Genomic DNA, 12,548 nt, shown 5'->3' with positions numbered 1-12,548 from the left:
CAGGCAGGGTGACTGAAAACATCCGTTCTTGATGCCAACAACCTGCCTTACGTGCTGCTGACTCACCTGCTTGACTCAGCTGGAGGGAGGTCTCTAAACTGGCTGCACTGCTGCCATTCGCTCTTGCCAGGGTCATGTTAGGCAACTCTCCTAATGGTGTGTGCTGAAATGCTGCAGAGAGCACTGCCACGCTCCCAATGCTCCTCAGTTGCTGCAGATGATATTAAGATATGGGTTACACCACCTATTGACCAATACATTCAGAGTCCTGTCAGCACAGAGCAGGTAGTGCTGTGTCCAGGGGACAGCTATGCTGTCATTTATTCATCTCCCCTAGGCAGGCCCTGGCAGTAGGAAGAAAAGCACAGGCAGAAGAGAGTGCTCCTTAGTCACTGAAGCACCTTCTTGTGAAGTCTGAGTCCTGCTGCATTAATCACATTATGAAATTAGACTTTTTAATGAGAGGGTGGGGGAAGCAGTAGTTTCCCCTTTGAGTTGTTGGGAAGTCGTTCCTTCTTCTCACCTTGTCCCTGTGTATCTAACTTCTGTGGAAGTGATCTGCAATGCCCACAACAGGCCCATATGCTACCCTCACACCAAAACAAATTAAAATCGTCACAGAAAATCACCTTGGTTGGGACCTACATCTGCATTTCTTCTCACAGGTGCCACTTAATCTCTAAAAAGACCATTTCTGGAGAAGCAGCCTGGCCTTAATTTCAAAGTGAAAGCACATACAAGCTCTTGTTCAGATGCATGTACTCCACAATAGTGGAAACTATTTTTATAGGCATAACAGGAGTGTGAGTATAATGGACTAAGTTAGGGGCCTCAACACATACATAAAAGCAATTCAGGCAAAACACTAAGTGGGATATAAATTGGCTGCAATAACACTTCAGCAGACAATTATGTCATTATGTCCCCAGAATTCAGAGTGAGGTCTGTAACAGTCTCCCAGAAAACAAGCTGAAGCAGAGACCTCAATAGTTACAAACACTGCAGGCCTCATTTAAGAACAGGAGTACAATTATTTATGGCATTGAGTTTCATGTGTCCAGAAGTCTCTTTCATATAGAAAGTATTTGTTTTGGAGTTTCCCCTGGCTTTCCTCTGATTAGAAACTGAAGGGGGGCAGGGGCAGAATGTAATTGTTTTATGGCTAAAGTATCAGGATGGGCAACTTGTACTCTAATTTTTTTTCTCAGGCATTTTTTTTCCTGCATGAGCTCAGGCAAGTCACAAAGAATTTACACTGGCAGCCAATCAGTAAGCCTAGGCTGGCTTCTTCAGTTAACTGCACGGACTATCTTAATGTCTGTGAGCCACTGTACAACAGAGCCTGCAGCCATGCTAAATAAAGATAAAATGGTTAAATATTTATAAATTGCTTCTTTTGGTAGTTTAACATTTAGATCAGAAGCCATCCCTCAACATGCCTCCCCTGAAAAAAGCACAGGATGTCATGGGACCTAATGTCTTGACAACTCGTTCCTTTCAAGTGCTTTTGACAGAAATGGGACTACCTATTCATCCAGCTCTGCTCTGTGCTCATACTCCCAAAGCAGTGCCGTCAGTGATTGTCACCACGCTGCTCTTCCCAGTCTGGCCCCGGGGAGAGGCTGTCCGTCCGCTGAGTCTGGCTGCACCAGCACCTGCTTCCAGGAGAGCGGATCTGCTCCCCGCTCGGACAAGCTGGCAGCAGAAGCAGCACCTGGATTGACATCAGATTTCACTGCAGGATGGTCATAGGGCTCTCCTACAAAGGGCACCTACTGCCTCTTCAGAAAGTCCTGTAAAGTCCTGTATCTTTTCCTGCTGCATTTGCGAGGTTTGCATGAGATGTACTTGCTTGTGCTGCAATTATAACTGAGCACTACATACACAGCACAAAGCACTCCTTGTGCTGCTTGGGTTGGAGCAACAGGGAACTTTCAGCCACCTCTAGTACAGGTGACAGAGGAAGCATCAAAAGCAGCTGCCTTCAACTCCTGGTCCCCAACTAAACTGTAAACTGCTTTTTTTAGAGGGGGAAAAAAAATCATCTATCTCATAAATAAGTCGAACAAGTTCTCATGTTCTTTCAGAGACTGACAAGATCATACTTAAATGACTGACCAAAAGGGTTTTATGGAAGCAAAACAATGCTTAGCCGTTGGTTAAGCTACTTAAGAGGCAGAAGACAGGTTACTCTCCTTACTTCCTCTCAAAATTCATTATCACCAGCCTCAATCAATTTTTCCTGTTGAGCTGTCCTCAAGCCATATAACTTATCCAGTCCTTCTACATCTCCTTCCCTCCCTGACAGCAGTTTTGTTTTTCATCACTTTTCACCCTCCTCTCCTTCAGGGGTCCTGAAAAGACCCACACCATTAGCAACCACTTTAACTCCTTTTATAAAAGGCCCTGGGACACAACAACATTTTAGGAAATAGGTCTGCTGGTTCCACACAGGTTACTAAAGATTGAAGCCACAACTGCCAGAATGAGCTTGAACTGTCCCCTTCTTGGGAATTAGCCATCACTTTCCCTAACGCCTCAGGGAAATGGGTAATTTTTGAAGAGAATAATCTGATGTTGCTCTATGGTTAAGTGCTCCCATATTGCTCAATGACCAACTAAAAGTGAGACGTAACAAACATCATGAAACATTGAAATTATCAATTTGTATTGCTGCTTTGAGACAGGGAGTTCAAGACCACTGACAATGTAGCAAGAGACCTCACTCCAGGTCTTGATGGACGAAGCTTGAGCCCAAACTCAAATTACAGCTTTGTTAGGACATGAGTCTACAACAACCAACTTACATCATGTTGAAGGTAGGTATTTAAAGGAGGTTTATTGGGGCTAATACTAAATTCAAACAGCCACAAGCTCATTTTCCATGTTTACCACACCAACTGTCGACAGATAAAGTCTCAGTGGAAAGTCCAAATTTTAATTTCACCATAACTTCCTGAAACATGACTACAGATTTCAATAGTTGGCATTAGATCCTCGAGAGAGATACCATGTTTAGAACATTCTACCAAATACATTTAAATTATGACTCAAAACCAAAACAATTTGGAAGTTTTGAAACATAAAGCTGTTAGTATGAAATTAGCTTTTATTTTTTTTTTACCTCAAAATAAATGCACATTTATTGTTTAATCAAGTGAAAACTGAAAAAGAGTGTCTTAAACAAGGGAGAACCCTAACAGAGCAAGTATCACGAACATGTTCAAGTTCCTTCTGCTCTTGCTCAGCTCTGTTTGGCTAAGAACAACAGATTAATTTCCTTTTTTCTTTCTTGTCAGTTTGGTCAATTAAAAGGAACACTTAAAGCACCAGAATTAGAAGTGGTATAAAACAAAACCAAGAACTCGTTCTCATCAGGATTCAGGTCCATGTATTGCCACACTTTTTATATAAAACTTTCACTAAGTGTTGTACTAAATAGGATTTAGTAATTTCTTCTGCAGTTTAGCTCTTGATATCTTGGTAAGAGAAGTCAATGCATAAGCATGTCAGAAGTCAACGCTATAGTGTAACTACAGTATAACTCTAACAGGGCTTCTAAATACTGTTCACCAGAGTGATGTCTTATAGTTGAATTTCAGTTTCAACAGGTACTTCAGATTTACCTGAGCAACATCATACACAATATATCTGGGAAGAATGTTAAGGAATAATTACAGCAGTTGATATTACTGACACAGAAAAACCTCAAAACACAGTGAACTTCACCTTTGAACTTAAGTTACCATACAGATGCCTGTGTGATTAATCAGTTCTAAGAGATCAAACCACAAAGCTTTAAATCTGACTTTTCCATGAATCTGAAAATGTTTTATACAATAGTTAGGAACAAGCAATTGAGTCATGTGGAGAATAGTGCAGCAGGAATCCTGAGTGACAGGCAGGTGAACTTAGATATGGGGCTGTGGCTCCTGAAAATAATTTTTTGTCAGAGTAACACACATCTCTCTTGTTATCTAAGCAGAGGAGTCAGGTGGCTTAAATAAGAGCTACAGTTTTAGAGCCAGAATTTACAAATATAATAGCAGTTCTATTGCTACCTTCCTGCACAAGGTCATTAATACCCTCTTAATTTCCCACTAAAAATCCAAACTGGAATAACAGAGAAGAGCTCTACAATGATTGTCAGTGTTTGCACATTCTTTTTTTTCCAGAGACAGTCCCAGCTCATCTATTTGTTTCACAGTGCTTTAGGCCTCAAACTTACCTCTAATCCCAAAGTGTAAAACAAAATAAATACACATCATGTTACCTCAGCTAGCTAATATCAACTGTATTATAGCTCATCATCTGATAGATGGTGTATTTAAGAAAACTTAAGATAAAACCAGTATTGCCATGAGTTGTGTTGCCCAGATCCTTGCAGGAGGAAAACAGCTCACCAAGGCCAAAGGCAGTTTCTACAAACCCAAAGATTGCATTACTGGGTTACCTGCTTCACTGGCAGTGAAGAGAGTGAGCTGGACCTTAGACATCACTTATTTGTATTCTTATGACCTCTTGTGGATTTAAAGCATTAATTGATTTGGAGGCACTTCTGCCTGGAAAGAGACTTAATGGCTACATCTCTGATGGGCATTTGGGGCATTTACCTCAACACTTGCAGAGGTCTGAGGAACACAAAAGATGTGCTGAGAGAGGACAAGAGTACAGAGCTTGCTCCCTCACCTCCTCCTGCCCAAGCTGGCCTACCACAGCACCATGAGGAAGAAACCAGACTGGAGTGATGAGAAACCACAGGCTGCCATTCCCCTCCCCTCCTGGCACATTTCTGGGCAAGACACTACAGGGCAGTTTTGCCTGACCACTCCAATAGCTTTTGGAATGGTTCCTGTTGGGGAACAGCTATTGGTACGTGTATTGTTTCCTTTTTTTTCAGAATGACAATGTAAGTGCAACAATTGTAAAATCATCCCCCTTGCAGAAGAGATTGTCTGCAAATACTCCCCAAAGCAGATCTAAACCAAACAAAACACAGGCAAAACTCCTAACTGGCCTTAGTGAGGTCTTGCAAATGCAGCAACACTCAAACACTGTGTGCAGCCAATGTAACAGCAAAGGATACTCATTATACAGAAGACAGGTATCATTAATTCCTGTGGAGATCCCATTCCCTAAGGGAACCTCTACACCACCGAGGGTGGTAGTGGCTGTGGGATCAGGCGCAGTTTTGCCCAAGCCTAGAAAGGGAAAACAACATTAGTTACAAATCTAGGAGGCAAACAAAGACTTTGCACAAAAAGAAAATGATCCAGCCAGCCAAATACTACTTCACATAAACTTTCAAACGGAGTGTAGAAGAATCTTCAACAGAACACAAAGAATACTGTCTGTTTATTCAATTCAGCATCACCATATTTACGGCAGTTGTATTCTGCTACATTAAAAATGAGAATTTTAGACTTTCAACTGTTAATTGTCTAATGTGTATGATCAAAGCTAAACCAGAAGAGATCTGTAGCACTTATATCCTAGCTCCATTAATGAAAACATGCACATTGCAGCATTTTCAGACAAGTACAACAAACCAATTCTTATTCTCGTTAAAATCTTCAATATAAATCTGATTTGACATCCATATGAACTTGAGTAGTATATACAGAAAAAGGTGCAAAATCACTTTTTATTCTGTTTTAGGCAACCTATTTTTTAAGCCTCTCAAAATGTATAGTTTAGGATAAATCACTCATTACTGAAGATACTGTTCTTCTCTCTCACATCTTGATACAGAAGACATGGTACAGAAGTCATGATTACCATTTCTTTTGAATTAGACAGCTAAGTCTTTTCTCTCATCTCCTTTTCCAATATATGACACTTTTTGCACATAGAAGTGTAGTAAGGGCAGTTGTTCCATCTGAACTTTCATTCTTATAATTTCCTTTCTGTCCAAGCTTCTAAGCCACTTTGAAAGCTAAACAATTACTCTTCTGATCTATTCATGTCTCTTCTAAAACCCACAGTATTGTTATGATGAAAGTGAGTAAGAATTTGGAGAATGTACTTTGTATTTTTTCTCCAGTGTAACATCAAACAGAAGTTTCCTCCTGAACTTCAGCACTTTCAATCTTAACACTCTGAGTGTATTAGCTTGCATCCTAAAACACCACATACACATCCTAATGCAATTGAAGGGCAACATTATGCAACTTCTTAAAGGAAGTACAGCTAAGAAGTGACAGTAGCTCGCTTTGCTAGGCAGAGCACCACAACCAAGTCTGCCATCAATTACAGATTACCAATGACAACTACTAATGCTTACCTTTGACACTGTGTTTTCCCTTGGGCAATTTTGTGATGTGGGAAGCATTCTTTAGTTCGTACCTAGACAGCACAAAGAACAAACAACAGCACTTTACATTAGTCTTAAACTATCTCAGTGAAAAAAAATCACAAAATTTTCAGGCTTTATTTATGATGAGTTAATGTAAAATTAATCTAGATTCTAGTCTTCAGGAACTCAACAGCCCTTCTTTGTCTTGATTACTAATTTTAATGATGTTAGCATTTTGTACAAGATTCAGCTAGACCTGCAACAATAGCTCTTATTTTAAGAAAAAACAGACCTTGTTTCTGAAGAAAAAACACATGCTTTTTCTTCACACTGCAGAGAAGGCTTGCCATCTTAGCATCACCTTCTATGAGGATGTATTAAGCACATTTGGCAAATACTCTTCATAAGTTACGTACATATTTCCAAGGGCAACTTCTCCCAGTAGTACTAAACCTATGGGATCAGCTTGAGATGTGTGACAGTAGTTTGCACTCTTGGATACCATGTCTGCAAAATAGATGCCCTTTCCGAACATGTAGCCGGTCTGCAAGAAGGAAATAAACAAATAAATAAATACATTTGGGGCAATAAAGTAACACAAAGGCAGCACTGAATCCATCTGGCTGGGCTCCCAGGAGAGCAGAGCTGCAACTGAAGCTCTTGTGGACACCAATGAGCAACCCACTCAGGAGACACAATGTTGTTTAAATGGTGGCAGATAACACAGGGCCCTCCCCACACAGAAATTCCCTTATTTAGGTTGTCCCTGACTGTGGCCATCTCTGGGCACAGGGATGTAGGCAGCCAAAGAAGCTATTTCACCTACCACAGGAGCTTCAGGCGGAGCTATCCGCAGACCCTGCGAGAGGATCCCGGCGAAGTTGGTGGTGCGGGAGCCGTGCCACAGCAGCTGGCGGTTGTGGAGCTGCTTGAAGGGCTTGTAACGCTGGCTCTCCCCCTCACGCTCAATCCTGAAGATCTTCAGTTCAAAAAAGGATAAGGAGGAAAAGGATAACCAAGCAAATAAACCATTAGCTTCATGCAACTCATCAGAGGGGAGAAAAAAAGGTCATCCAATCTGCAATGTACGTTGATCTGCTATGGAAATTGATTGGGATGGGTTTTAGTGTTTGTAATTGGCTGTATCATGCTAGCAAAAAAGAGGTAACAGCAATCACGTAGTACTTGTTATTGATTACTTCTCCATCTCTTCTGCATTTTCATGAGGCTCTATTTTTCTGAAAAAGTCATTCAATGAACTAAAGCTTAATCTCAGATAATTACTCCTCCACCTTCCCTTTGAGGCAAATTAAATTAAAATAAAAACACCAAAGCAAAAATACCTCATTAGAGTAATCTCTGCCTAGACTTTTGCTATTCTAATTAAAAGAAAATGTTATACCAAATCATCCCTTCAACAAAGAAAACTGGGTAAGCTACTCAAAAATATAAGGCAATTGCAAACAAGCAAGTCAACTTAGAAGAGTGTCTCCCTGAAACCTAAAGTCTTCTGATAATATTTTCATAGTTTTAGTTACTTTCCCATGAAAACCTAAGTTGTTTATCACATTCCTTCTAGGAAACGTCTTTTGATGGATGTTTCACATGACCAGTGTGCTTGGGAAGGTGGTAACTTAATTATCCAATCCCTGGTCACTGTCAAGAATCTATAAATACTAGAATCAGAGACTAAAGCGCTTCTTTTCCTTTTCTAACACTGAGAAGCGTTTGTATGAATCATTTCATGTCCTTTAGCAACAGGAGAGTCCATCTTCCCAAAGATAAACCCCAGTATTGCCTAGCTTACATCCACGACTTTGAGGTCATATGCGTTGTGCGTAGCAGCGTGAGTGTTCTTCACATATTGTTTGATAATCTTAGCTTCTTCTGAATCTTTGTCAACAACCTGCAAAGAGGCAAATGAGAAATTTCCTCAGCACACAAACTAGCAGCCATCTCATAACGTGACAACATCCACCCTATGCCTGCAACTTCCCCCTTTAAACCTCCTCAACCATTTAAGTGGAAATACATTCCTAGCTAGAGAAGATGCACAGATACACAGACAGCCACAGAATGTCTGAGACAATGCATGGAAGTGAGATGACTTTCAATGCCACCACTCAAAGAAGGGTCAGCCAAGGACTGACTCCAGTCAAGTTTTCAACACTTCCAAGATCAGAGCCTCCATGACCTCTCCGGGCAACCTCTTCCAATGTTTGACCACTGTCAGAGCAAACAAATTAAAGAAACCCAAACAAACATCAAGAACAGAAGTTTTTTTTCTTTTGTTTAAACACAAATTCCTATATTTCAATTTGTGCCTATTGCCTCTTGTCACTGGAAACCACTGAGAAAAGTCTGCTTCTGTCTTCTTTCCTTCCTTCTCCCATCAGGTATTCCTAGATATTGATACAATATCCCTGAGCTTTCCTTTCTCCAGGTCAAAACAGCTCAGCCCTTTCTGCATCTCCTTGAACACATGGTCCAGTTCCTTAACCCATCTCAGTGTCATATATCTATCCAGTTACAGTTTGGGTGATTTGTTCTACTCCAAACTAACAGGACATCAGCTTGTATCCACAGCCACTCATTGCCTTTTATTTCCTTTACCTTAATATCTGTTTTAAGTTTTTCATAGTTGATGTCAATTGGGTCTTTATCTCCATCTTCATTTCCACCTCTGAGAAGGCTGTAAGCAACCTCAATATCAAGCAAGTTGTCCAGCATCTGCACTTTAGCCTGAAGAATTGAAACAGGTAATGTTATGTTACTTAGGCCTTTGACATGTTCAGAATAAGTCTGGGATACCCCAATTTTAAAAAGTGTATGACAATCACTGGCCACTGGTGCCATCTAATAACACAACAACACTGCCATTAAATATAAATAAATATATATATACACCCAAATGTATTAAAATATACACATATATACACTTAACAGCTCTATCTTCTAACACCTTATGCATATAATTATTTACACAGACACATGTACATAAACAAAAAGGTATTCTGAAGAAAAACAAGCTTAACCTCATGAAAGCATGAGGTTAAACTTGTTTTTTTTTCAGATTATCTTTCTGCTTGTAAGGTTTTAACGCTTACTTTAACCTCTGCTTTTATGAGGCTAAGTAAGTGTTAAACCTCACACAGTCTCTATGTTAGATGTCTGACATCAAGACCTGTTGCCTGCAAACAACATCTGCCAACATTTACAAAAACAGTTTCTAGTCAATACCTGAATGTATTCCAAGTTATTTAGGAGAGGTGGTTTCTTCATCCCAAAGTCATGAGGAATCAGTGTATAGAAGCGGTTGGAGAGGTCCAAAATCTGGGATTCTGAACCACTGTCAGAAACTGCCTAGACAAGACAACAAGCACCAAAGAAAATTACTGAGTAAGAAAAGTCTCCATTGCAATAAAAACACACAAGATACTTAAGGACTAACACAGGAGCAGCAATGCAAATAGTGCTTATGCTGGAACTCTCATAGGACTAAAAAGAACAATTCTATTTAATTGTCTTGGGTGTAGCAAGTCACAGTATTTGTATATCACAAAAATACATAGAATTGTGTATGAGAAAAATTCAATGGGGATTATGTTTCTGGAGGGCAAAATAAAGTCTTCAGGATACATAAGTGGTGCATATCCTTGTCAAGGTTCTGAACTGAAGAACTTCCTGTATCTATGCTTTGCTAGGGAGCCTGTGACAAAAAAAAAGTGGGTTATGCTGGTACATTTCTGCAATTTATAAAGGCAATACTATGCAGTGATTCTGGAATGGTTCAGATCACAATGTGTAAATACAGCAACGTTATCAAACCAGACGCCTTCCTGTGTCAACTTAACCTTTATTCTCATCCTCTGACAAACTTCTCTGGGGTGGAAACACTAGCTCACTAATAGATCAAGGCACCAGCTTCGTTTGCTCAATAGCCCTTTATGTGTGGCATGGCCTAAAGTTTGTGCTACAAAAATGCTGAAGACTCAAGTACTGCCCATGCTGATACAACAGTGAAGAGACTTAACTGGTTAGCCATGGAAGGCACATCCTCTTCTCCAGAGAGAGAGAAAGCACAGATCTTTATATGCACAGCTCAGCATCACCCCAGTGAGTCCAGAACAACTTCTTAATTCCCTTTTTGTTCTAACATCTCTTTTACGCTCACCTGCTGAACCTCATTCAGGATGGAATATGCACTCTGGATCTGTCGCTTGCTCAGTTTTCCCAATGGCATCTTCTGCAAGTCAATCTGATAAAGATTTAAGTATTAAACACAATTTCACTACATTTAAACCACTGCAGCCTTCCCTCTCTGGTTTCTAGAGAGCCAGATTCTCCACGCTAACAGGACTGACCAACAAAGAATGGAAACATTTTAGATTCTGTGGATTGAGGAATGGTGTGTCAGAAGGACACACCATTGAGAAGACATCCTATAACCAAAGGAATAATGCAATAAAAAGCTAAGCACAGATGCTAGGGCAACACAAAAAACAGGATATTAAGTATCTGTCATGAAGTTTAATATTAACCTGGTGTCAGATGCATTCCTTAATGTTAAGTAACCATAACCAGTTAAGTAACCATATGCTTAAGGCTGGCAAAGAAGCAAACTGAACAAAGTAATTCTTGTTTGTAAGATCATCTGTGTCTCCAGGTACAATCCAGACACCCTCTTCCAACTTTACCATACAATTGTCAAGGTTCAAATGGAAAGATGCTGTGAGGTGCTTCATATTCATGAAAAATGAGCCAAAATTCGTCAGCTAAGTTAAAAGCTATGTCTTGGTTGCCTACATTTATCCACTGACTTAATTTAATGCTGGTTTTCTTTGTGTATTGATGATCTTGGGATAGTATTGGAAATTGTTACATTGTTAAAGCAGCACCCGAATGTAAAAAATGTTCAACAAAAACCAAGCCCAGTGGAGTCTTTTAGAAAGATCATATATATACCCTCTAGACTCTTGACAGTACTCATCATACACTCTGCAGGGCAAACTAGTTTTTACTGAAGTTGATGGATTTAAGATTCAGCTCACGGACAGAAGATCCTATGAAACCATGACTATCACATACTGTCTGGCTAAGTCCCACACTAATTATCCACTATGGAGCTAGGAAACCCAGGTGTATGTAAATCTTCTCTGCAAGATGAACTCAGAAGGCTCTTCCAAGCCAGAGACTGGGGTGAAAGCCCTGAAGTGATTCTACATGGAGATTGCACACCCTGAACTGGGCTTAGAACTTTCTTTTAGTGACAGCTAAGCATAGATAAAGCCAGATACCAAGAAAAGCCAAGATTGGCTGCAAGAGGGAAGACAGGCTTCAAAACTGATCATATCCTGGGGACACGAGAGGCACAAAGACAATATTAATCTAATGAAAACTGATCTGCAATAGATTTGTAACTCCCAAACTTTTGGGGCCAATACTCTCTTGCTGAGTACTACCTGTAGCAATCTATATTATGTCATTATTAGCTGAAAAATCATGCGGGAGATGTAGAAGTAAAATAGGTCACTTAAGTTGGATATGCAGAAAAGCTGCAGACACCTATACTAACTGTAAGTTATAGAAACATGTGAAGTAACACAAATAGTCACTAACACACAAACTCTAACATCTATAAAATAAAACATCTCCCAATCATGGGATTTAGGAGCACAATTCCAACAAAGCTCACAAACAGCCAAAGGGCTGGAATATCTGTTTCCTGCAACCCATGGGAGGTAGACAGAATCCTGTAGAGCTAAGCTCTGGTTTAAAGCTAAACTGCATCCAAAGTTTTATCATCAGATGTGCCAAAAGAGCACAGCAGACAAGGGGCTGGGCCTAAAACAACAGCACTGAAATTATCACTGGATGCACTGAGTGGAATGGCAAGAATTAGCTCCACATGACAGATCTGTGCACCAGGATTGTCAGAAGAGGCAAAGGAGGCAAGGGAGGACACAGCACTAGAGTTGACTCAGTCCTCTAACAAGCCACTTCAGGAAAAGTAATGACATAAGACAATGGCAATAAACTCCTGTATGCTTGGTGAGGTGAAATTCTTGAAAGGTAAGTTAGAAGCAGGAGGATAAATGCGTCAGATAAATCCACTGTCATGCAATGGAAAGACCAAGAACTTGCAACACTGTTGGCAAAGCATGAGGTGCCTGGATGGAACAAAATATTCAAGATCAGGCTAATTAAAGGAACTAAGCAGTTGTTTCTGAAGGACACACAGAAATCTCTAATC

General features: G+C 40.2%; 1 protein-coding gene across 1 annotated transcript in view; it reads right to left on the bottom strand.

Annotated features, from left to right (window-relative positions):
* Positions 1-2,808: 2,808 nt before the first annotated feature.
* Positions 2,809-12,548, bottom strand: part of PARP1 (poly(ADP-ribose) polymerase 1) — a 32,289-nt gene continuing 22,549 nt past the window's right edge. Inside the window, exons 15-23 of the mRNA XM_005523286.2 lie at positions 10,470-10,553; positions 9,536-9,658; positions 8,909-9,037; positions 8,103-8,201; positions 7,122-7,274; positions 6,712-6,839; positions 6,284-6,345; positions 5,087-5,201; positions 2,809-3,651 (exon numbers count right to left, since the gene is read on the bottom strand). Of these exons, the coding sequence (XP_005523343.2) occupies positions 3,570-3,651; positions 5,087-5,201; positions 6,284-6,345; positions 6,712-6,839; positions 7,122-7,274; positions 8,103-8,201; positions 8,909-9,037; positions 9,536-9,658; positions 10,470-10,553 (975 nt within the window). The 3' untranslated portion in view covers positions 2,809-3,569. The remainder of the gene's footprint in view (positions 3,652-5,086; positions 5,202-6,283; positions 6,346-6,711; positions 6,840-7,121; positions 7,275-8,102; positions 8,202-8,908; positions 9,038-9,535; positions 9,659-10,469; positions 10,554-12,548) is intronic.

Source organism: Pseudopodoces humilis, chromosome 3 (genome assembly GCF_049639895.1).
Source record: "Pseudopodoces humilis isolate 2021_Gansu_Grassland_sample_001 chromosome 3, ASM4963989v1, whole genome shotgun sequence".
Taxonomy (NCBI): domain Eukaryota; kingdom Metazoa; phylum Chordata; class Aves; order Passeriformes; family Paridae; genus Pseudopodoces; species Pseudopodoces humilis.
The sequence above is the reverse complement of the archived record's forward strand: the minus strand, read 5'-3'. Positions and strand labels throughout refer to the sequence as shown.